At 38.3% G+C, this 22567-nt stretch overlaps 3 protein-coding genes across 5 annotated transcripts in view; 2 read left to right on the top strand and 1 right to left on the bottom strand.

Moving 5' to 3' along the window:
• Positions 1–565: 565 nt before the first annotated feature.
• LOC108686302 lies at positions 566–7008 on the bottom strand. 3 transcript variants are annotated; one of them, XM_018191548.1, is made up of 7 exons: positions 6802–7008; positions 6034–6164; positions 5763–5952; positions 4257–5563; positions 3405–4062; positions 3147–3315; positions 566–1097 (listed from the first exon to the last, which is right to left on the bottom strand). In XM_018191548.1, exons 3-7 carry the CDS (start codon positions 5874–5876, stop codon positions 700–702), a joined length of 2646 nt encoding a protein of 881 aa, XP_018047037.1. In that variant the 5' UTR covers positions 5877–5952; positions 6034–6164; positions 6802–7008; the 3' UTR covers positions 566–699. The 3 variants fall into 3 exon arrangements, with proteins under 3 accessions (XP_018047037.1, XP_018047034.1, XP_018047035.1); XM_018191545.1 differs by having other exon boundaries at positions 5763–6164; XM_018191546.1 differs by having other exon boundaries at positions 5763–6126.
• Positions 7009–7828: 820 nt separating this feature from the next.
• On the top strand, positions 7829–9153 carry LOC108686282 (PQ-loop repeat-containing protein 3). Its single transcript, XM_018191505.1, has 6 exons — positions 7829–7893; positions 7972–8125; positions 8189–8358; positions 8490–8712; positions 8787–8907; positions 8972–9153. The coding sequence occupies exons 3-6, from the start codon at positions 8210–8212 to the stop codon at positions 9103–9105; spliced, it is 627 nt and encodes a 208-aa protein (XP_018046994.1). The 5' UTR covers positions 7829–7893; positions 7972–8125; positions 8189–8209; the 3' UTR covers positions 9106–9153.
• Positions 9154–10120: 967 nt separating this feature from the next.
• LOC108686289 (laminin subunit alpha) overlaps positions 10121–22567 on the top strand; it is a 20645-nt gene continuing 8198 nt past the window's right edge. The window contains exons 1-15 of the mRNA XM_018191516.1: positions 10121–10376; positions 12284–12430; positions 13483–13890; positions 14101–14314; positions 14599–14808; positions 14890–15162; positions 15245–15382; positions 16989–17261; positions 17401–17700; positions 17849–18007; positions 18079–20413; positions 20533–21036; positions 21110–21341; positions 21423–22131; positions 22376–22567. The exon at positions 22376–22567 is cut by the window's right edge and continues 24 nt beyond it. Coding sequence (XP_018047005.1) covers positions 10164–10376; positions 12284–12430; positions 13483–13890; positions 14101–14314; positions 14599–14808; positions 14890–15162; positions 15245–15382; positions 16989–17261; positions 17401–17700; positions 17849–18007; positions 18079–20413; positions 20533–21036; positions 21110–21341; positions 21423–22131; positions 22376–22567 — 6307 coding nt within the window. The 5' untranslated portion in view covers positions 10121–10163. The remainder of the gene's footprint in view (positions 10377–12283; positions 12431–13482; positions 13891–14100; positions 14315–14598; positions 14809–14889; positions 15163–15244; positions 15383–16988; positions 17262–17400; positions 17701–17848; positions 18008–18078; positions 20414–20532; positions 21037–21109; positions 21342–21422; positions 22132–22375) is intronic.

Genomic DNA, 22567 nt, shown 5'->3' with positions numbered 1-22567 from the left:
ATTCAACTTTGGAATTATTTATACTGGCCATAACCATGCGCCGTATGCCACAATAATCTGTAAAAATTGACTAATCACAGTCGAGCATTCCTTTCTTACAATTGAATGAGAGGGGATGATACTCGATTGTAATTAATCAATTCTTACAAATTATAGTATATGATTACGACTAATATAAATGATCCGTTGCCAATTTTTAGATAGAGCGTCGCAATTCGCAATTGTAAAAAAGGGGACGGCAACAAAGAGCACAAAATGAATAAAAATAAAATGTCATTTTGTACTCTTTCCCTCATTTCCTTTCGTCAGTCAAAAATTCCACATTCACAGGCGAGGTAAGTTGCCGCCCCTATTTGTACATTATTTAAATTTAGAAATTTAAGAAATTAAATTCTTATACGCTACTATAAACTCAAAATTAATTAAACTGTAAAATAAATTATTATACATCAATAACATATTTTAATGCAGCTACAAATGAAATTTTGTATTATATCCAGTCAAAATTTAATTCAGCGATCTTTTAAATTTTTGCACATCGACAGAATTTGAATGAAAACGGTGATGTAAATTTTTACATGTTGCGAAAATTTAATTAAACTGCGAATTAAATTTACGTTAACGCCGCGAGCGACGTTCGGCGCAAATCTCTTTGCACAGAGAGCGGAGCGGAGGAGGGAAAAGTCACACGGCTATACCTCACGAGAGACCCTGTGGCGTGAAGCAGATCTTCTCTAGTTCACCGGTCGATGAGCTGACCGGTGATTCGGCTCGGTCGTCCTGTTCGGCCGCCAGCTGCTCGCTGTAATAATGAGGTGTGCTGAGATAGTCGATGAGCCGCCGGGGTAGCGGTAAGGTCGGGATCAAGTCCCTGCGCACCATCTTCAGGATGACGAACCTGCACGTATGCTGCAGGCTCTGCACCTGTTTGAAGCGCGACACCGGATGGAGCAACTGTACCCGCATTGGGCCCAGAACTGGCCGTCGGTGTAGGAAGAAGAGATAGCGACCGCTGCGCGAATGCTCGACCGCGTTCTCGATAAAGTCAACGATAGTGTGCGACTTGAACTTCGTGCAGCTGCCGAAGCTAAAATTACCTGTATGTCGAAAGAAATTAATTTAAAGCACGCATGAAAACAAAGATCAAGAATATTATATATATTCTATAGTGTGAAGAATAATAAATGATTTATTAAAACCATATATGTAAACATAACAAGTAAGAATTTAATATTTATTATAGTCGAAGCTGGATTTTAGATGCTTTTAAATAATTTCTATGTGAATTTTTATACTAAATATGTAGTCATTTGAACTGCACGCCAAAATGATTTTTCGAACTTATAAACACAATTAAACTATATAATACCATAAATTAAATTGATAAGCAATTTAATAATTTGATGCTCAATCTGGTATCTTATTAAAAATTGTAAATTTATTTAGTTTTACATTAACATCTTCCTAATACTCGTGTCACATTGGAGATTGAGGATTGCGAATTACGAATTAGAATTCGTTCAATCAAGTAATTTTAATTTTAATCCGTTTCATTCTAATTGACTGAATTCTAATCCTCAATTCGCAATCCTCAGTTTTCAAAGCGTAGTATGACACGGGCATAATAGGATGTCAGATTGAGCATCAAATTATTAAAATAATTATTAATTTAATTTGTGATATAGTAATTTAATTGCATTTATAAGTCCAAAAAATCATTTCGGCGCGCAGTTCAAATGACTACATATTTAGTATAAAAATTTATTAGGTGTACAACTTTGCTTCTGCCGTTTTCCTATAGATGGCTTTAGCGGTAAGTGGTGGTCGAAATTAATAGATCATAGACGGCATACGAGAAACTTGGGCATCTATCAACATAATCTCATAGAAACATTAGTCGATTTGTGTCTGCATCATAAAGTTATTCTCGATTGAAAATGTCAGTTTACAAGCCAAATTCTCGTCATTTGCGGGAGATTTTAATTTTTTGCTTCAATATGAAGAAATCTGTGGCTGAGGCTCATCGAATGCTCTCAAATACTTATGGTGAGGCTGCTATTAGTGAAAGAACGTGTCGTGAGTGGTTTCAACGCTTCAAGAACGGTGATTTTGATGTCGAAGACCGGCATAGCGGTGGAAGAAAGAAGGTTTTCGAAGATGCAGAATTGAAGGCATTACTTGAGCAAGACTCGTGTTAAAATCAAGAAGAATTGGCACGATCATTGGGAGTGACTCAACAAGCCATTTCAACGCCTCAAAGCCATGAGAATGATTCAGAAGCAAAGAAATTGGGTGCCGTACGAATTGAAGCCGAGAGATGTTTAACGGCGTTTGTTTGCTTGTGAACAGCTGAAAGGCAAAGACGGAAGGGATTTCTGCATCGCATTGACTGGGGACGAAAAATGGGTTCATTACGATAATCCCAAGCGCAGAAAATCATGGGGAGTTCCCGGCCATGCTTCCACGTCGACGGCCAAACCGAATATTCACGGCTCCAAGGTCATGCTCTGTATTTGGTGGGACCAGCTCGGCGTAGTGTATTATGAACTGTTAAAACCGACTGAAACAATCACAGGCGATCGGTATCGAACGCAATTGATGCGTTTGAGCCAAGCATTGAAAGACAAACGGCCGCAATACAACGAGAGACACGATAAAGTGATTTTGCAGCATGACAATGCTCGACCCCATGTTGCGAAAGTGGTCAAGACATACTTGGAAACGTTGAAATGGGAAGTCCTACCCCACCCGCCGTATTCTCCAGACGTTGCTCCCTCTGACTATCACTTGTTTCGATCAATGGCACACGGCCTGGCTGACCAGCACTTCCGATCTTATGAAGAAGTAAAAAATTGGATCGATTCGTGGATAGTCTCAAAAGATGACCAGTTTTTTCGACGCGGGATTCGTACGCTACCCGAAAGATGGGAGGAAGTAGTGGCCAGCGATGGACAATACTTTGAATCATAAATGTATAACCAGTTTTTTATAATAAAGCGAATTTCGGAAAAAAAACGGCGGAAGCAAAGTTGTACACCTAATAATATAAAAATTCACATAGAAATTATTTAAAAACATCTAAAATCCAGCTTTGACCGTAATAGGCATTAAACTCTTACTTATAGTGTGAAGATAATAAAACTTACCCTGATCATGTTCTATTCTTACATGTCGCACACAACTGTTGAGTCTAAATGACAAGGAAAAAATGTAATGATCATCACTACTGTCTCGCACAATAAATGAGCCGTCCGGTTCATTAGATAATATCTTCTCCGCCGCTTCACCAGATATAGGTCCCCAATACCATCCATACTGTTTCAGAAAATAAAAATACACAGAATATTCTCTGCAATTTCTCCTAATATCAAGAATCAGCGAAAAGAAAAATAAAATTTACATACATCCTTCACTTTCTCGATACTGGCTGCAAAATCCATACTTGTGTCCTCAGCAGCATCTTCTTCTGGTCGCACGATAGGCGGTGGAACTTGCGGCTGAACCGAGCTCGGAGACTCACATTTAGGTGCCATTGCTGTAAGGGCCTCTTCCGCTTGCTCTACCCCTATTTGACTATTACTCTTGGGCAGAGGTGGCAAAGCGCGCTTGAAGAATGGCAGCTTCTGCGCGGATGGCTCTACCTCAGATGGAGCGGTGTTATTGTTGTTTGTATGCTGGTCGGAATCGACACCCTCTTCCTCTTCAACGATTTCTCCTTGTACGATGCTGTTCCGTTTCTCTACAAAGTGATCCGGAGAGCCTAGTCGTCGAAATCGGAAAATGTTACAGAGCGTCTGCTTGAGATTTAACGAGAAATTACGCTGACTCTTTTTCATCTTCTCTCGCTCGGACTCACTCTTCTCCTTATGTGATTCGTCGCGCGCTTTCTTGTGTCTGATGCCAACGAATGCGTTCCTCTTATGCTTCTTTACATTATTAGAGTTATTGTTGTTATGATTGTTATTATTATTGTTGTGATGATGGATCATCAGGCCGTTACTAGTGCTCTTATTAGACACCGGCGTGTCCGTGGACGAGTCCGTATGCGCATTATTGTTATACCTATTATTAGACAGCATTAGATATTATTAGATTAATGACAGAGCCAATTTGACAGTAGCCAAGAACATTTTGATATCTAATTCAAGTTATTTATATCAAAAATAATAGGAACAAAACAATGTATAATAAAAATTCATTATCGAAAAATTCATTCTTTCACTGGTTATCTTATCCATAAAAATTATCATACTTACCTATTATTATTATTTACACTGAGGGCCTTAGGCGTTGCGGCGAGATGTACTGGTGTATGGCCCAGTAGAGGAGCCTTGTCCCGTTTGATCTTATTCTCGCTAGAATCGCTAGAGCTCGAGTACAACGTCTGTAGATACTGTCGCACCTCGTGCAAAGTCATGTGGATCGGTTCACCAATGTTATGTGCATGTCCGTTCGATGGTCTGACGCTGTGACGACCAGAAGTACCCGGCACGCTGTGTCGTTTACCGCCACTACCACTACCTCCGCCTGCACCGCTATTGCTACTGCTGCTAACACCACCACCACCACCACCACCACCACCACTACTACCACCACCGCCACCACCACTACCGCCACCGCCGCCACCACTACCACCGCCACCACCACCGCTGACAACGGGATTGCCCTCATTACAGCACACATCAGCCAACAAACGCTGTGATTTGATAACATGCGTGATGGCACGGGATTTGCCACAATAATGACGCGCCTGTTGGATGTGTGCCTCCAGCTCGCTCTGCGAACTCGCAGAAACGTTCCGCCGTCTTTTGCGATGATGCCGGTGCCGTTTAGGCCGCTGTGGCGTTCGCAAGTCATGCAACGGTCGCACCACATCGATCGGCACTGTGTAAATGTCTGAATCAAAGGGTACATTATACATGTCGCTAATTTCACTTGTGGTCAATACATCGTGCGACATCGCGGATGTAATGAAGCTGCTGTCATCAGCTTTGTGACCAAGCCCAGTAGTGTTGATAGAGTTGTGTGAGCTGGACAATCGCGAGGAGGCCAGCGAGCAGCGTGAGTTTGGCCGGTTCAGCGTATTGTATGGGGTAATAGTGATGGTAGCAGCGCCCTGACATACTGGTGGTGTCATTAGATCCCACATGCGTTTAGGATTGATCTGTTGGGATCGGATCACCACTGAAACCGGATTCGTAACAGGCGCGATTCTTCCTTCCGGCCAAGAGATGCGGCAAGAAATTGCTAATGCTTCTTCTACCATCGATTGTATCAGATTCTCGGCATAGTCGTCGATCCATCGTGGCGTTCTGCGTCTCATTAGTCGCGCGTAATTTAAAATCGGCACCGACGAAGATTCCGAGTCTGGGGGCGATGGACTATCCTGAAATTCTGGCGGTGGCTTGATCGCCACGTCGACCACCTCGACCTCCAATTTGCCGTCTGCATCGCCCCAGCCTGGGCCCTTTTTCAGGGTGTTGAAATTCTCGCCGCACATGCCGTCCGAATAATCAAAAGAATCTTGCGATAGGGACTTGCTCTCTATGTCGCTCTCTTGCATCTAAAAGAGATTTTGTTTCAGAGATTAAGAGTGGTATATGGTTGCATTTGGAGAATGTACTGTCAGCGCTATAGTATCAGTCCTTCTTCGTTTTATATCTAATAAATGATAGTAGAATGATAACAAACAGCACTCTCTTCTCCGATATAGCCATTGTGTGAAAAGATATCTTTAACTCGAAGAAATATAATCGTCCTACCTCCATCGCAAGATGTGCTCTAACAGAATCGCTAGATATCGAACCCCCCAAGCCACTGCTACCAAGATCACTGAGAGGCCCAGCGCTCAGCGAACATGATGGCGGGGAGTCCATCTCAAATTTCGTTTGCTTCACCTGTGCACTGAAAAGTCTATAGTAGCCAGAATTTTTGATATTTCCATGACACCCCCTAAAATTTAATAGCATGACTGTTAGTGTTCAAATCACATTTTCTTTTTAAACATTTTTAGATCAATGCTAGATATCGAACCTGAGAAAAAGTATTACAGGCAATATATGATTGCCTTACAAACTCTATATTCGTACGTTTGCTTGTACTCTGCGCATGGTCCATTATGAGAAACTGCAATGATAAATTCTAAAGTGATGCAGTTGATAATCCTAAAACAGAAATGTGATAGCATAATCTATGTAAATTCCATATAGAACAACATACACATAGGAAGGATGAGTCATGATATCTTTAGAGTGTCATAACTACAGATATATGAATCATGAAGATCAATTCTTTCATTCATTTTACTTATGATCAAAGACTTTAGAGCTCAAGGCTAATTCATCCTAAAATTATTCACGAGTAGACGAATCTTCCGAAAAAGAAACGGGAGAAAAAGAATATAGATTGGAATTTTTTCTCGATGAATTACAAAAGATTTTCCCACGATGTCACTCGATAGCTAACCAAGTCTATCAGTTCAGCAACTACGACGAGTATCGAATCTCATCACGCGTTTAATGCTAAATACAGCTTTTTTCGCGAATCTTGTCGATGACAGGGAAACAGAACTTCTCCGGAGAGAAGCAAGGTGCTCCGAATCGACGATAAATGCACAATGACAAATCGGCCAAAGGACAGTTTGGAGCAGCGCCCGGCAAGGAGGAGAGGTTGACGGAGCCGAGGTTGGCTTGTACGCACGTTTTGGGAAAACGTTACGGATACCGGGGACGTTCGTGCTCGGGAGTTGGAGCTGCTGGACGCGGGAGAGGCGAATGGACGAACGACGCCGCGACGGCTTACCCCTCGCGCTAAATCGGCCGCGGCGCACTCGCGATAATCGCGATCCAGGCCTCGTCGTCGTCGTCGTCGCGCGGGGGCACGCCGTTCATGATCGCCGCATGACGCGCGCTGTGCCCACGCCGGGACCCAATCGATATCTGTAAGACAACGCGGAGCAGCCTCCTGCCTCACGTTTCGCCTCGCACCATGTTCGGCTCGGTCCGGTTCGTCGCGTTCCGCGCCTAGCGTCACGCCTAGCCAATCGGCGCTGCCAACCTCGCCGCACGCGATTTGCATGTAGTACTACGAACTACGTCATCATTGTCATGAATGCCTTCGCACGTGAACTCGTGAAGTTGCACCGATTGTACTCATGTACGTTGATGCTGAACGTTATGACACTATGTTACGTGTTCATTATATTTCATTTCGAATTCACGTTTATGATTACGTGAGGCAAATTTAGGCTTGTGTATGTAGACAATTTGAGAGGATAAATAAAAATTTGGAAATTCCAACGCTCGCAGTTTTGATTTATGTATTTTTTTCACTTCACATTCTGTCGATATTTAAATTTGAAATTTAAACATTTACCTCAAAATTCTTAAAATCGCAATTCTTAAAATTTTAGTTAGAATCTTTCATTTCTTATTTGATTTTATATATAGTCTCTTGATGGTTTATCGATTTTTAAGAATTTGAATTTTTTGTTCGCGCGAGATATCGACAATCGTTAATACAATATGCGACTTTATCGATAAAGTTGTCTGCTGTTTATTATCGTGAGTTTTTAAAAACCGCAAAAATTTAAATTTTTGAAAATTAGAATCAAGTAGGTGATAAGAGAATATAATCAGATAAGAGGTGACATTAACTTAATTGATAGATCTTTCCCACATTTTATTAAAAAAAAAATTTTATTTTAATATTGTGCCACCAGTAATTGAAAATCAATTTTGAGTGTTCCTGCTTTCACTTGTTCCCGAATCGAAAGATAACGTACAAATTCCGCGCCAACGGGATCAGCTGATCGCTTGATCGCGATGTCCGCAACTGCGGCCAAGTATTGACGTAAATACCGGTGGCTAAGAGAAGATATTTTTATTTATAATTGTTAGTGATCTATTTTCGTTATCCGCTCTTTTGATAGCGCAAGCAATTCTTATTCAGTCAAATATAATGAAGTGACAGTTTCAGAATCTTTCTGGCATATGTACGTTTTATGAAACGTGATACTTTGGGGAAAGCTTGATGGGAACTAAATGTATTCTGATTGCATCACGATTATTGACTTGTTCATAAAAAGATTAGGAAATAAAATAAAATTATGAGTTGCTGATGAGCGGTATGTAAATTAAAAACTACTATAGTATTATTTTTATATTAAAACTTATTCATATATGTATAGAGACAATTAAAAAGCAAGAAAATGTCGCTATTGCAACAATTTGCGGATTTATTGAGCCTGATAACGATAGGCATGTGTTTCGTATTGAAAATTCCACAGATATTAAAATTAGTTTCTGTGAAATCAGCTGATGAAATGTCGATGGTAGGATTACTTTTAGAATTAACAAGGTAATAATCTACAAGATTATATTTCACCGGATTATTTAAAGAAATAATTGTGAAAGCTTTGCGAAAGTTTCGTTTTTGCGAAAGTTTTCACAATTACTTCTTTTACAAATAACTTATTATTTATTTTTCAGTTACACTGTAATGACTAGTTATAATTATACAAATGGATATTCGTTGCTGTCTTACTTGGAATATCCAATAATATTAGTCCAGGAATATATACTGATATTCTTTGTATTGAAATATTTGAGCAGGATCAATATGTGGTCTTTCTTATGTACCATGATATATTTTGCGTTAAGCAGCTGTTTGCTGCTGGGAATTGTTCCAAAAGTTATACTTACACTTTTAGCGGTAGGTAGTGCTGAGTATTGCAAATTCTTCCATTGCTTTGAAACATTTTTTATGTGATATACTTGAATTTTTAGCCAATGTGTACACCGATCTCAGCTTCCAGTAAAGTCGTCCAATTACTAGCCATACTTCGAGCTAAAAACGCAGAATCAGTATCGCTTCTCACTTGGTTTATATCCGCCTTTACTAACTTGAGTAAGTTTTCAATTTTGCATATGTAAAACGATGGAAACGATGGAATTAAATAATTATGTTTTAGCGAGAGTATTCACAATATGGATGGATTCTGCCGATATATTACTATTGGGAAACTTTATCATATCAGTCCTACTGAGTTCTAGTATCATGTTCTCCGCCCTTTATTACAGAAGCCGTTCGTTGAAACAGGATTAAATGAATAATAGGAGAATTATACATCTAGTCGTAACCGCATGCTATGAAATTGACGACTTATGCTATATATTAGGTGTAGTAAAAAGAAATTATTTTTGCATGAAATTGAATGGAACCTAATATATTGTTGAGAGCATTATCATAAAAGGTATACTATATTTTATTTCTGCCAATAAAATATAAAAATTATTTGTCCTACATTGATTTATTTTCCTCACGTTACATATCCTAAAAACAAAAAGATTAAAAAAGCATAATTGTATTTTATCTTAAATATGTTTCATGGTTAAATGTAATGTAAAATATTAATATAAAAATTTATATATATTTAATTCGAATGAGACGATGGAATCCACCAGACTGTCCTGAAATGTAAGATTATGCAGCTCAAGAAAACTATAAACAAGATTTTATTCTCGCGCGTGAAGGATGCCATGTGGTTTCGACCCTTCTAAATCAGTGATCTTCAAAGTTCTATTCTATAATCATATTGTTTTTATGAGAAAAAATTATAATAACATCTTATTATCAACAAATTATTAATATATACTCAGGAAAATTTTAATTAGGAATATGCGAAAATATCCATAATTCGTGATGTCTACGAGATACACAGAAATATCTAAAGCAAGATATGTAAAAAGGCAATTATGCTAAAATTTAGAATTTATAATTTTTCCCTACTTAATTTTTTATCTTTATTACAAACATATTTAATAGACTTGCGAAAAAATCTGACAACTTCAGTTGAAGATGGTACATAAACTCAGGGTGCCTGAACTTGGATTCAAGCTGCGACTTGAAGATCACTGATCTGTTCCACCCCCACCGAGTTCTTCTCATCTGGCAAGTCGGCGGCACTGTACAAACTGTGGTCCGGACAGTCGACACCAAGAAAGCGTCCAGGCATCATCGTCTTTCTCACGAGAGAGAAAGAGAGAGAGAGGAAGGGAGCGAGGCGAAGAGCGTGGAGGGAAGACGAAAGTGAAGAAAAAAAAAGAGTGGAATAGTTCCTTGAAAGAACTTGAGAAGGTGTCGGATTTTCTGCTGCTGGCAGGATGCAGTTACCGGTAATCTTCGCCGGTCTTCTGCTAATCATCCGGCTGTCCAGGAGCGAAATCCTGACGCCTCCGTATTTCAATTTGGCTGAAGGCAAAGAGATCGTAGCTTCGGCTACGTGCGGCGTCGACACCACCGGTCCCGAACTTTACTGCAAACTCGTCGGCGCGAACGCCGATCAAGATGAAGATATCAATTTGATTCAAGGCCAGGTAAATATTAGCGATAAATATATTGTAAAAGAAATGGATAATGCTTGATATGTTTGTAATACAATGTGTAATATAATGTTTATCAATTAGATATAATTCTAATTTATCAAATTTTCTTTCAAAATTAAATTAATAGTTAGGAAAACTCTTGTAACTTTTTGACTGAAACTACAAAATATTATAAATTTATACTAAATGCTAAATAAATTTTTTGTGTTTAGATATTTTTATATATAAATTATGTAGATATAGAAATAATTTATAGAATAGAAAAAAATTATGTTTTTTCGCAACTCTAATATTTTTTTTTGATATATAACAATCTGTTGAATAAATATCACGTGAATGTGATTAAAATTGATTTAACGAACTCTAGCATGCCAAAGAATTTGATGTTTTCATCTTCAGTATTCGCACCGAATTTTATCTATTATCATTAGGTCCCACGAGTCCAAGAGTTTATCAGTGCTGAGCCATCGGTTCGATTACTCAATTTTCCTTTTTTTATCTTCTTTATCCTATCTTTATTCATATTAATAACTATTCGCATATATCGTCAAAATAAATGTAATATTTTATGTAAACATTTATAGTTATATATCATCTCGCACTTTTTCTATCTTTTTATCTGAGAATTACGATAAGGTGTTATGATAAAGAATCGGGAGAGATGAATGAAACCATTGATTAGTTTTCATCAATCGAGCGGCGGCATAAAGGAGTTTATTGAAGAAATTGATGAGATTTTTTCGCGTATCTTTTTTATTATACATAAAGCTTACTCACACATTGTGTTAATAAATTTATATATGTATATTTCACGCTATATTATATTTTTAATGTTTTTTGAGATAAAATTTAAAAATTTCTACAAAATTTCTAATTAACAATTTAATTCCGTTAAAATAATAATGAATAAATTATCAAATAAATAAAATAAAATAAATTTCTATGTATTTTTGTGATACGTTTGTAAATCTCCAGCGTGACTATCCAGAGGCAATCTTGGCTATTCTAAAAATTAATATTCTCCGCTATATATTAAATATTTTGTCGACGAATCAGAACAAAAGACGATTACAAAGCTCTTCTATAAGATCCAGCTAAAAACCAGTTCGCACAGTCTATGATTGTGTTTGAAGAATGCGCTAGACTCGCAGGATCGCGTTTCCTACATGATGCTTCATCATCGACAGTAGAAATCACTCACATACAGATGAATTTCGCAATATATAATATATTTATTAAAAATATTAAAATAATTTTAATATTCACATTTATTTTTTTGATGTAAAAATATTGTAAAATCTGAAAATTTCATTCTAATTGTCGAAACTGTTTCTATAATTGTCTGTATATTTATATTTTAATTGGATTACACTATTGATCAGTATCTATCGAGTTCATTGATACTTAAGAACACGAGGCGTTCATCAGTTTGACATCGTTTTTCATTGTATACCTATCTATGTGGGTAAAAGAAGATGAAACCGAAGTGAACTAGAAGCGAGGAGTTTGATAAAACGGAAGATATGAATGACCTCTCGATAACACTCGATCGTTCACCCATCCGAAATTAAGAAGCTTTCTGTGTCATATACAGATTCTAGAAAAAGAGATCTTCCTTTACATACTTATCTTTTAACTATCTAAATTTCCTGTTATATATATATTCGCAATTAAAATTCGCAATTAAAAATTTTTTTCTTAAAATTTTAATGTAAGCAATTGGAGTAAACGTGTGACAAAAGTAAAAAAAAAAAAATTATGTGGGTTGAGTTTTTTCTCATAAAAATTCTTATTTTGTTCATTTCTTACATATAAAAACTAAATCTCCTAAATTAGATTCCATTAATTAATTAATTCTTTTGTCTTTTAAATATAACGACAAATATTATTTTCTCTAGGTATGCGATTATTGTGATCCTGAAAATCCTGAAAAAAGTCACCCGCCCGAATATGCGGTCGATGGTATGGAAACGTGGTGGCAATCACCACCTTTATCCAGGGGGATGAAATACAATGAGGTCAATCTGACGATCAATCTGGGACAGGTGAGTCATTAAGATAAATCAAATATATAGATTATTAACGAAAGTTTTTGGAGCATGTAACGTCTGATTCAGAAGTAACAGGAAATAATGATGCGCAATTCTTTTATCGGCGACATAAACATTCTATCGCACAAGTAGGCGTTTTCCTGCAAGTGGGAAGATTTATCATTGGTTTACTTCCGGAGAATAATGAAAAGTGTTAAAGTTTCGAAGATGAACGAAAATGGAATTATTATCAATGATATTAATTATTTTTATCATCGAAAATTATAAAATATATGGCGGCGCCATATATTTCCAAAAATTTTTTACGAATATCTTAGTTTTTATTAAATTAATATCTAATTAATCCGATGATACGTTTGTATTGAAACTATTTGAATATCGATCTATTCATATAATTCTATTAGTGTAACTAGTTGTTATCAGAAGTGTTTATCTTTGCATACTCAAAGGCTCCCTGCTATCGCTTCCTCGCTAATCATCTTCTTAGAAAGGCTCATTTACACCATTTGTTAGAACATTCCTATTTTTCTTTCTCTCTCTTTAATAATTGTAACGCTTTTTAAAATGTCTCATCTCTTTTTTCTCTCTTTAATCCTGATATGTTTATTTTTGCTCGAGATTTATTATAGTTCAAATTTCTTAGCTCTATTATCCTAAAAAAGAGGATAAATCTTTGTCTCTATCTATCTCTCTTTCTATCTCGCTTTTTCTTTCAGCCTTATGCTTGAAATTTCGGTAATTGTTCTCTTTTAAAGTATCGAACCCTGTATGGCACACATCTGGCATTTAGTCCTCGGTTTTTAACCTTGGTTCACATTATTTTATCTGAAATAGCAAGAACGTATTCGTATGAAATTAAAATCGAAAGCTATAAATTTCTATAAATAAAGCAATAATATGGATTCCTCCGTAAAATAATGTACATAATAATTACTGAGACAAAAAGATTTCTGGAAAAGCAAAGAGAAAAATGGATAAAAATGTTTGCCAGAAACGAATAAAGGCCGAGAAAATAGAAGGGAAAATTTGAAACAGATTTTTTTCAGGAATTTCACGTAGCTTACGTTTACATACGAATGGGTAATTCACCTCGGCCAGGACTCTGGGTCCTGGAGAAGTCGAAAGATTATGGCAAGACTTGGTCACCCTGGCAATACTTTTCGGATTCCGCCAGCGATTGTCTGACCTATTTTGGAGTGGACAGTCACAAACCGATTACTCGAGATGACAGCGTAATCTGCACAACTGAATATTCAAAAGTCGTCCCTCTTGAGGGTGGCGAGATTCCGATCTCGATCTTAAATAATCGACCCTCAGCGAAGCATTATTTCAATTCGACTTTATTGCAAGAATGGACGCGGGCAACCAATGTTCGTTTCCGCTTTCTCAGGACGAAGAACTTATTGGGGCATCTCATGTCTGTCGTTCGTCAAGATCCTACCGTTACCAGAAGAGTAAGTTATACGTTGACATTAAATTTGCTTTCATTTTCTCAATGATATTTGATTCTATATGATAAATAATTAATATCTATAATACTTGTCATTGAAATATATTTTTAATTAACGATACAAAGGAAATTCTAAAAGTCTTTGTTTGTAATCAATATTTTCCATCGCTATTTCTTTTATAATTTGATTTAAAGAAGTTTATTTGCATTACAGTACTTTTATTCGATCAAAGATATCAGCATTGGCGGTCGTTGTATGTGCAACGGTCACGCGGATACTTGCGACATTCAAGACCCCAACATGCCGAAGAAACTGGTCTGCCGATGCCAGCACAATACTTGCGGGCCTCAGTGTGCAACGTGTTGCAAGGGTTTCGAACAAAAAAAATGGAGACAGTCCACAGCATCACAGAAATTCATATGCGAACGTAAAAACAATTTACTATCTTAATATTTACAAAGACAAGAATTAGCTATCTATCAATTATTATATAAACAAACAGATTTATTAAGAATAATTTTAGTTATTGAATAATTTTAATTATTTTAGTTATTGAAAATTATTTTTTATATCTGTAATCTAAATTATTTATAGTAACAAGTTAATTTCTATTTCTTCATTAAAATTATTGCTACTTTGCTCTATGAGAATAGCAGAATGGATTTGCAGAGGTAGATTATTTTTTTTTTAGCAATGAATTCATATTTGCAGCCTGCAACTGTTTCGGACATTCGGACGAGTGTATTTATGATCCGAACATCGATGAAAAACACTTATCATTGGATATTCACGGTAATTACGAGGGTGGTGGTATTTGTCAGAATTGCAAGCACAATACTGAAGGCATCAACTGCAACCGCTGTAAACCCAAGTTCTACCGACCTTGGGACAAACCACTCAACGCAACTGACGTATGTCAGCGTAAGTTTATTTAAGATAAAAATTACTTTCAATATTTCTTATGAATTTTACAAACTCTGCTCTTTTTACATGTTTAATTAGCCTGTAATTGTGATTATTTTTACTCGACTGGAAATTGCTCCGATTCCACTGGAAAATGCGAGTGTCGCAAAGAATTTACACCGCCGAATTGCGATACTTGCAATTATGGATACTTTGGTTATCCTAATTGTTTACCCTGTCAATGTGATTTGCGAGGCACTGACGGTTATCATTGTGAAGCAACTGATGGTTATTGTCCCTGCAAGCTAAACTATGCCGGTCACTATTGTAATCTCTGCGCGGAGGGATATTACAATTTTCCCGATTGCTTACGTAAGTGAATCTTTTAAAACATTATTTCGACGTCTTTAGAGTAAAATTATTTGGAAGGTAACATCAATCACTACGATTTCAGCTTGTGGTTGCAATCCTCTGGGTGCTCTGGATGATGTATGCGATGTGATATCTGGTAACTGCACGTGCAAAAACAATTACGGAGGCAGAACTTGTGACATTTGCGAGGACGGGTATTTCAATTATCCTTTTTGCACATGTACGATTTTAAGTATTATAATTTTTTATATATGTATTGGGAGTACAAATTAGTTCGGTCCGTTTCCCTAAAGATGGCTCCAGCTGTTGTGAATGATTCATATGACAGCTGATTTTGACGGTTTCAGAAAGATTAAACATCTGCTAATAATATTCAGTTTATATCGCTTTGAGTTTCATATAAAAACTTTGATTTTTACTGTGTTTGAAATGTCGAATTTTGTGTTAACTAAGCAGCATTTGCGGGAGTTTTGATTTTCTGCTTTAATTGGAAGAAAAGTGCGGCTGAAGCCCATCGAATGCTTGTCGAAGTTTATGGTGACACTGTTCCAACTAAATAAATCATGTAGGGAATGGTTTCGACGTTTCAAGGATGGAGATTTCAGCGATGAAGACAAGCCTCGCTCTGGATAGCCAAAAAAATTCGAAGACAAAGAATTAGAGGCATTACTTGAAGAAGATCAGAGTCAAACGCAAGAGGAGCTTGCAAAACAACATTGGAGGTAACTCAACAAGCCGTTTCTGTATTGAGAGCCATGGGAATGATTCAAAAACAAGGAAATTGAATACCTTATGAACTGAAACCGAGAGAACGTTGAAAGGCAATTTTTCACTTGCGAACAACTGATTCAAAAACAACAGAGAAAAAGTTTTTTGCATCGGATTATGACTGGAGATGAGAAGATATTCTATGGATATTCTACGACAATCCCAAGAAGAAAAAATACTACGCTAAGCCTGGTCAATCGTTGCCATCGATCTTAATATCAATATCACGGCCGAATATTCATAGTTCGAAGATCATGCTCTGTATCTGGTGGGACCAAAAGGGTCTTGTTTACTATGAGCTGTTGAAACCTGGTGATTCCATTACGGGCTATCGGTATCGGCTACAATTGATTCGTTTGAGCCGTGCGAAAAAAACGGCCGGAATACGAGCAAAGATATGATAAAGTTATTCTTCTTCATGACAACGCTCGGCCTCATGTCGCTAAAGTCGTAAAAAAATATTTGGAAATGCTCAAATGGGATGTTTTACCGCACCCGCTGTATTCTCCGAACATTGCTCCTTCTGATTACTGGTTGTTCCGAAGGATGCAGCAAGTCACCGGTTCACTTCTTTCGCAGAAATCGAAAATTGGCTCCAAAATTGGATCGCCTTCAAAGACGAATCATTTTTTCGAGATGGAATTCGAAAATTGTCTGAGAGATGGGAAAAAGTAATAGGCAGCGATGGACAATACTTTAATTGATCTGTTCATTCATTTTGTTTTGCATTTTTGAACGGACCGAACTAATTTGTACTCCCAATATATTTGAAAAAATACTATGATCATTTACACCATAATAATTTATATATTTTGTCAATGACAAAATATATAACAGATTTCAGTAAACTGCTGATGATTTTTTTCTAATGACTATCTTCTTTTATTCTTCTTTGATCTGTAGAAATTTAATTCTCCCTTTTTAATAAGAAAATATTTTTAGATCTTTTGCATCACAAAATTTAACATTGTTGTTTGAATATAAAATAAAACAGAATAAATTCTGTTTTTATATCTACGACACGAATCTTAAGCATTATTTTTTTGTGCGACTTGCAGATTGCAATTGTGATGCGCGTGGAACGGAACCCGGTATTTGTGACAAAACGGATGGTATTTGTTTGTGCAAGGAAGGATACGGTGGTGTTAGATGCGACCAATGTACACCTGGATATTATGGCTATCCTAATTGCGTGCCATGCAATTGTAGTTCCGTCGGTTCATCCAGCATTAGTTGTGATTCCACGGGCAAGTGCTCATGTCTCGCCAATTTTGCCGGAAGGACTTGCAGTCAATGCAGTCCAGGATACTACAAATATCCGGAATGCATTGGTACATAATTCACGTCAAAGTTCTCATTATTTTATTATTTTTAAATAATTTTAATATTGACATTTTAATTTATCTTATTAATTAAATTAATCACAGTTATCTTTTGTGTCAATTAAATATTTTAATATTTTAATCTTAGCATGCAGTTGCGATAGTCATGGCTCGATCGGTGTGTCCTGTGACGGCGAAGGTAAATGCCAATGCCGCGAGAACTTCGATGGCATTCGATGTGAACAATGTAAAGAGGGTTACTACAACTTTCCTACTTGCGAGGGTTGCAACTGCGATCCGGCTGGCATAGTCGCAACTTTTCAAGGTTGCGGCTCTTTGCCGCCCGGCGAACTTTGTCAGTGCAAGGAGCGCGTTGAAGGAAGAATATGTAATCAATGCAAGCCGCTTTATTGGAATCTGCAGCCTTACAATCCAGACGGTTGCGAAGGTTCGGATTTGTTTTGACATAATAAATAAAATTCTTTTTCATAAAATTAACATTGTGTTTATAATATAATTATGTTTTTGTTTGAAAAAGGAATAATTATATGACATAAAAATATTTGATTTTTTTATAAAGTGTATTTGTATTTAAGAATGTCATTGTAACATTCCTGGAGTCATCGGCAGCATCGGCGAGTGTGACACTAAGACTGGACAGTGTATCTGCAAACCTGGCGTAACTGACAGAGGATGCAGTCGATGCATCGACGGAACATATAATCTTCAGGAAAACAATCTCTTTGGTTGTTCTGGTAGGTCAATCAACTATATTCCGTTTTGTAATATTTAATTTTTAATTTTAACGCCACATCTTTCAATCAAGATTGTTCTTGCGACGTTGGCGGTTCCGTCAATCCGATATGTGACAAGCAAACTGGTCAATGCCCTTGCCAACCACGAATTACCGGTTTAACGTGCAAGGAACCTCTAAAGGCGCATTACTTCCCTACTCTTCATCAGTATCAGTACGAAGCCGAAGTTGGTAAAACTCCCAGTGGTAGCGGTGTCCCCTACGGTTTCGCGGAAGATATCTTTCCGGGCTTCAGTTGGAAGGGTTATGCCGAGTTTACTAATCAACAAAAAGAGATTATACTGGGCGTGGGTATCGGCAAGTCTTCGCTTTATCGGATGGTTTTACGTTATGTTAATCCCAATAATGACCCCGTCCTCGGTACTATTACTATCACTCCTGACAGTCCATCTGAGATAGAACAGCAGTTTACAGTCAATTTTAAGCCGACCACGCGACCGTCCTTCGTAACAGTTGCCGGAGCACATGGCAATCATCCATTGCCCATGGTGATGAATCCCGGACATTGGTCCATCAAAATTAGTACAAAGAGAAGTATGTTCCTTGATTACTTCGTTTTATTACCATCGGAATACTATGAGGGCGGTATATTGACACAGGACGTGAATGTGCCCTGCGAAGTCGGCTACAAAGGACTCTGCAGGCACTATGGATATCCGAATTTGACACGATTCGATTCAGTTCACGGCGCTGGTGGCTTTCTTAGCGAGAATAATGTCCGAATCCCATTAACCGAGTATTTTACTGATCACGAGACTTTGCAAGAAATTAACGAGGATGAGGTACCATTCATAAACAATCAACAAGAAGAAATCCATTTTGAACTAAGAATCAGCAAACCTGGTCCTCACGTTCTCGTGATAACTTATGTCACTCCGCGGGATGAGCAAGATACCTCGGTACTATTAATTGAAGCAAATACCGTTGGCAAAGGCAAAGTCACCCTCAATCCCTGTAGGTATACTAGTACATGTCGTCAGGTTGTTACGGATACCTACGGTAAGGTGGCTGTCATGAATTTCCCATCAAATTACGTTAGCTTGGTACTGACTGGTGAGCCGACCTCAAACGTCGCGATCGATTCGATAGTAGCGATTCCCTATCATCAATGGTCGCTGGATTATATAAAGCCCAAATCTGTCTGTGTAAGGAAAAATGGTAAATGTATACAAGGACTTTTTCCCGATGCCGCCGACGCCAAGAAGATCGAATTCGAGATTTCTAACAACATTCTCGAAGCTGAAACTCGACCTCCCGGTATTTATGATAACGCCACTAAATTGATTTACCTAAGTGATGGCGATATGGTGGATATTCACGCGAAAGTGTCCCAACCGGGAGATTATATCTTTGTGGTACAATATTATCAACCGGATCATCCTCAGTTCGAGCTAGATGTGTTAGTGCAGAACGGTAAATTTTACGAGGCAAAAGTGCCAGTTCCTCACTGTCCTAGTAACAGCGGCTGTCGCAGCATTATACGTCAAATTGATAACAACGATACCAGGTTTCAACTGATTGAAAATTTTGTGCTGACACTGAAAGAGCCTGGCCACGGTATTTGGTTAGACTATATCCTGGTGATTCCGGCAGATCAGTACAATGAGAAGATCCTCAGTAAATTGCAGTTCGACGAGACAAATGAATTCATTAAACGTTGCGGCAGCAATCATTTCCATATCAATGTCACCGAGGATGGTTCCTGTCGTGATTCAACTTTTTCGTTAACGGCTAATTATAATAACGGTGCATTGCCTTGCAATTGTGATGGCGAAGGCTCCACCAGCTTCGAGTGCGAAAAATTCGGCGGCCAATGTCCTTGTCGACCAAATATTATCGGTAGACGATGTGAGATTTGCAAGTCTGGCTTTTATGGTTTCCCCAGATGTAGACCATGTAATTGTCCTGCTCTTTGTGAACGAGATACCGGCAGATGCATTTGTCCATCTCGAGTAACGGGTCAACGATGCGATCAATGTGAACCCGGCACCTACGGATTCCACCCGATTATTGGCTGCGAGGAATGCAACTGTTCACCCCTGGGTGTATTGGATGGTGATCTGCAGTGCGATTTATTCGACGGCAGTTGCCGTTGTAAAGAGAATGTGGTGGGCCGGCAATGTGACCGTTGCCGCGCTGGTTACTCGCAGTTTCCGCATTGTGAGCGCTGCGACTGCGATTCACGTGGCACAACTGCCGATATCTGCGATCAATATACAGCTGAGTGCTTCTGCAAGGCAAATGTGCAAGGTCAAGCATGCGATGTGTGCCGCGAAGGCACCTTCAATATTCAGGCTGAAAATTCAGATGGTTGTACTAAGTGCTTTTGCTTTGGCAAGACTACTAGGTACGTTCCATATTTGTTATCATCATTATTAGTAAATTCTATAAATCATCATTAATAGAGATTATTATCAACGTGTAAGTTAAAAGAATTTTTTTTTAAAAGATGTAATATTCATTCAGATGCGCCTCCGCGAATCTCTATTGGACTCATCTTATGGATATGGCTGGTTGGGAATTGATTACACCCATTGATAAAAGTGGCAACTTTACCAATCTATCAACCTATCCCGTAGAGAATGTAACTGCAATCACAGTCTCGCTCATTGCCAACGATACTTTCGAGAACATCATCTACTTTTCAGCACCTGATACCTATCTCGATAAAAAGTTGACTTCTTACGGTGGTTACTTAAATTATAGCGTCTATTATAGCACGGGACCCTTCGGGAAAGCTGTCAGCGCCGCTGATGTAATTCTTCAAGGCGCCAATACTACGTTATTTTATTATTCCGATGAACAGCCACCATCCTTTGTCAACTTTAGAGCGTCCGTCCGCCTCGTTGAAGCTAATTTTGTAACTAGCAACAGACTTAGCGCTACTAGAGAACAAATTATGGTTGTTCTCGAAGATCTACGTGGAATATACGTACGTGCTACGTATTGGAACCCCAGTATTATGGCTTCGTACGTATTAATGATTCTTTCATCAAGATATCGAAGGATCATTATTATTTCCATGTAATAATTAATTTTACAGATTATCATACGTAACTTGGGACATTACAACAGAACAATATTCAGCTCAATATAGCATCCCGGCTAGCAGCATAGAACAGTGTCAATGTCCACCCAATTATCAAGGACTTTCATGTGAGGAATGCGCTCCAGGATATTATAGGATCAAGTCAGGACCATACGGAGGCTACTGCGCGCCTTGTCAATGTAACGGTCATGCGACTACGTGCGATGTAAACACCGGAATCTGTCAGGTGAATTATGAGAACTTCTTCGAGTTTCAAAATTTATTAATTTTTTTTTTAAGTTTATAACTTTCTTAATTTTCTTCATAGAATTGCAAGAATGGAACTACCGGCGACCATTGCGAATTTTGTGAGCAAGGTTATTACGGTAACGCCACTGTGGGCACACCGACGGATTGTCTGATTTGTGCGTGCCCATTACCGGTTGCCTCCAATAATTTTGCCACCGGCTGCGAGGTGAATGAGGAGGGCAATAAGATTAGCTGCGACTGTCTACCTGGATATTACGGTGCTCGATGTGAGGCTTGCGCTGCCGGCTACTATGGCAATCCTGAAGTATACGGCGATTACTGCAAACCATGTGAATGCTCTGGCAATATTGACACCAATCAAATTGGCTCATGTGACAGTATCACTGGTCAGTGTTTACAATGTTTAAACAATACTTACGGTGAAGCGTGTAATCTGTGCGCTCCCGGTTATTTCGGTGATGCCGTGGAGCGGAAGGACTGTCGTAGCTGCGTATGCGATGACTGCGGGATGGAACATTGCGACAGCTACAGCGGGCAATGTTTTTGTCGAGAAAATGTTATTGGCGAACGATGCGATCACTGTGCACCCAATCATTATGGTTTCGGTACTTGCAATGGATGTAGACCATGCGACTGCGGCTTGGCCTCCGAGAGTAGCCAATGTGACGGAGAAACGGGACAGTGCAAATGCATGCCAGGTGTCACCGGTCGCAGATGCGATCAGTGCATCCAGGGATATTGGAATTACGGACGTGATGGATGCACATGTAAGACCATTTCTCACTACAATTTCTCACTTTTATAAATATCGTGAGTAAAATTCAAATCGTAGAACAAAAATTTATTTTGCTACGAACAAGATCGTTCCATCGTGTCTTTCTTCAATTGCTCAATAATTATTAAACGGGTTTTACGAATTAAAGCTTATTTAGATTAAAGATTAGATGAAGATCATTAGGATAATCTTACAGTAAAAATTAATTAAAATGTATAATCATCCGTTTCTTTTAGCGTGTGAATGTCACACTGGTTATTCTGTCGGGGTATCTTGTGACACAACCACTGGTCAATGCACCTGTTTACCTGGTGTGATTGGTGAAAAGTGCGACCACTGTCCGTATCGGCACGTGCTTATTCCGTCACAGGGTTGTTTCTCCTGCGGTTCCTGCACGGGAAATCTTTTGGATGTCACAGATGAACTAG

This window comes from Atta colombica, unplaced genomic scaffold (genome assembly GCF_001594045.1).
Source record: "Atta colombica isolate Treedump-2 unplaced genomic scaffold, Acol1.0 scaffold172, whole genome shotgun sequence".
NCBI classification, from domain to species: domain Eukaryota; kingdom Metazoa; phylum Arthropoda; class Insecta; order Hymenoptera; family Formicidae; genus Atta; species Atta colombica.
This window is presented reverse-complemented; position numbering and strand designations above follow the sequence as displayed.

Coding starts and splice junctions, on each gene's coding strand:
- LOC108686302 (XM_018191545.1), bottom strand. CDS start 5,969: ATGCTATTAAATTTTAGGGGGTGTCATGGAAATATCAAAAATTCTGGC. Junction 5,564..5,762: donor GAGCACATCTTGCGATGGAG/GTAGGACGATTA, acceptor AATCTCTTTTAG/ATGCAAGAGAGCGACATAGA. Junction 3,316..3,404: donor GTATCGAGAAAGTGAAGGAT/GTATGTAAATTT, acceptor TTTCTGAAACAG/TATGGATGGTATTGGGGACC.
- LOC108686282 (XM_018191505.1), top strand. CDS start 8,210: ATGTCGCTATTGCAACAATTTGCGGATTTATTGAGCCTGATAACGATA. Junction 8,359..8,489: donor TTACTTTTAGAATTAACAAG/GTAATAATCTAC, acceptor TTTATTTTTCAG/TTACACTGTAATGACTAGTT. Junction 8,713..8,786: donor TTATACTTACACTTTTAGCG/GTAGGTAGTGCT, acceptor TTGAATTTTTAG/CCAATGTGTACACCGATCTC.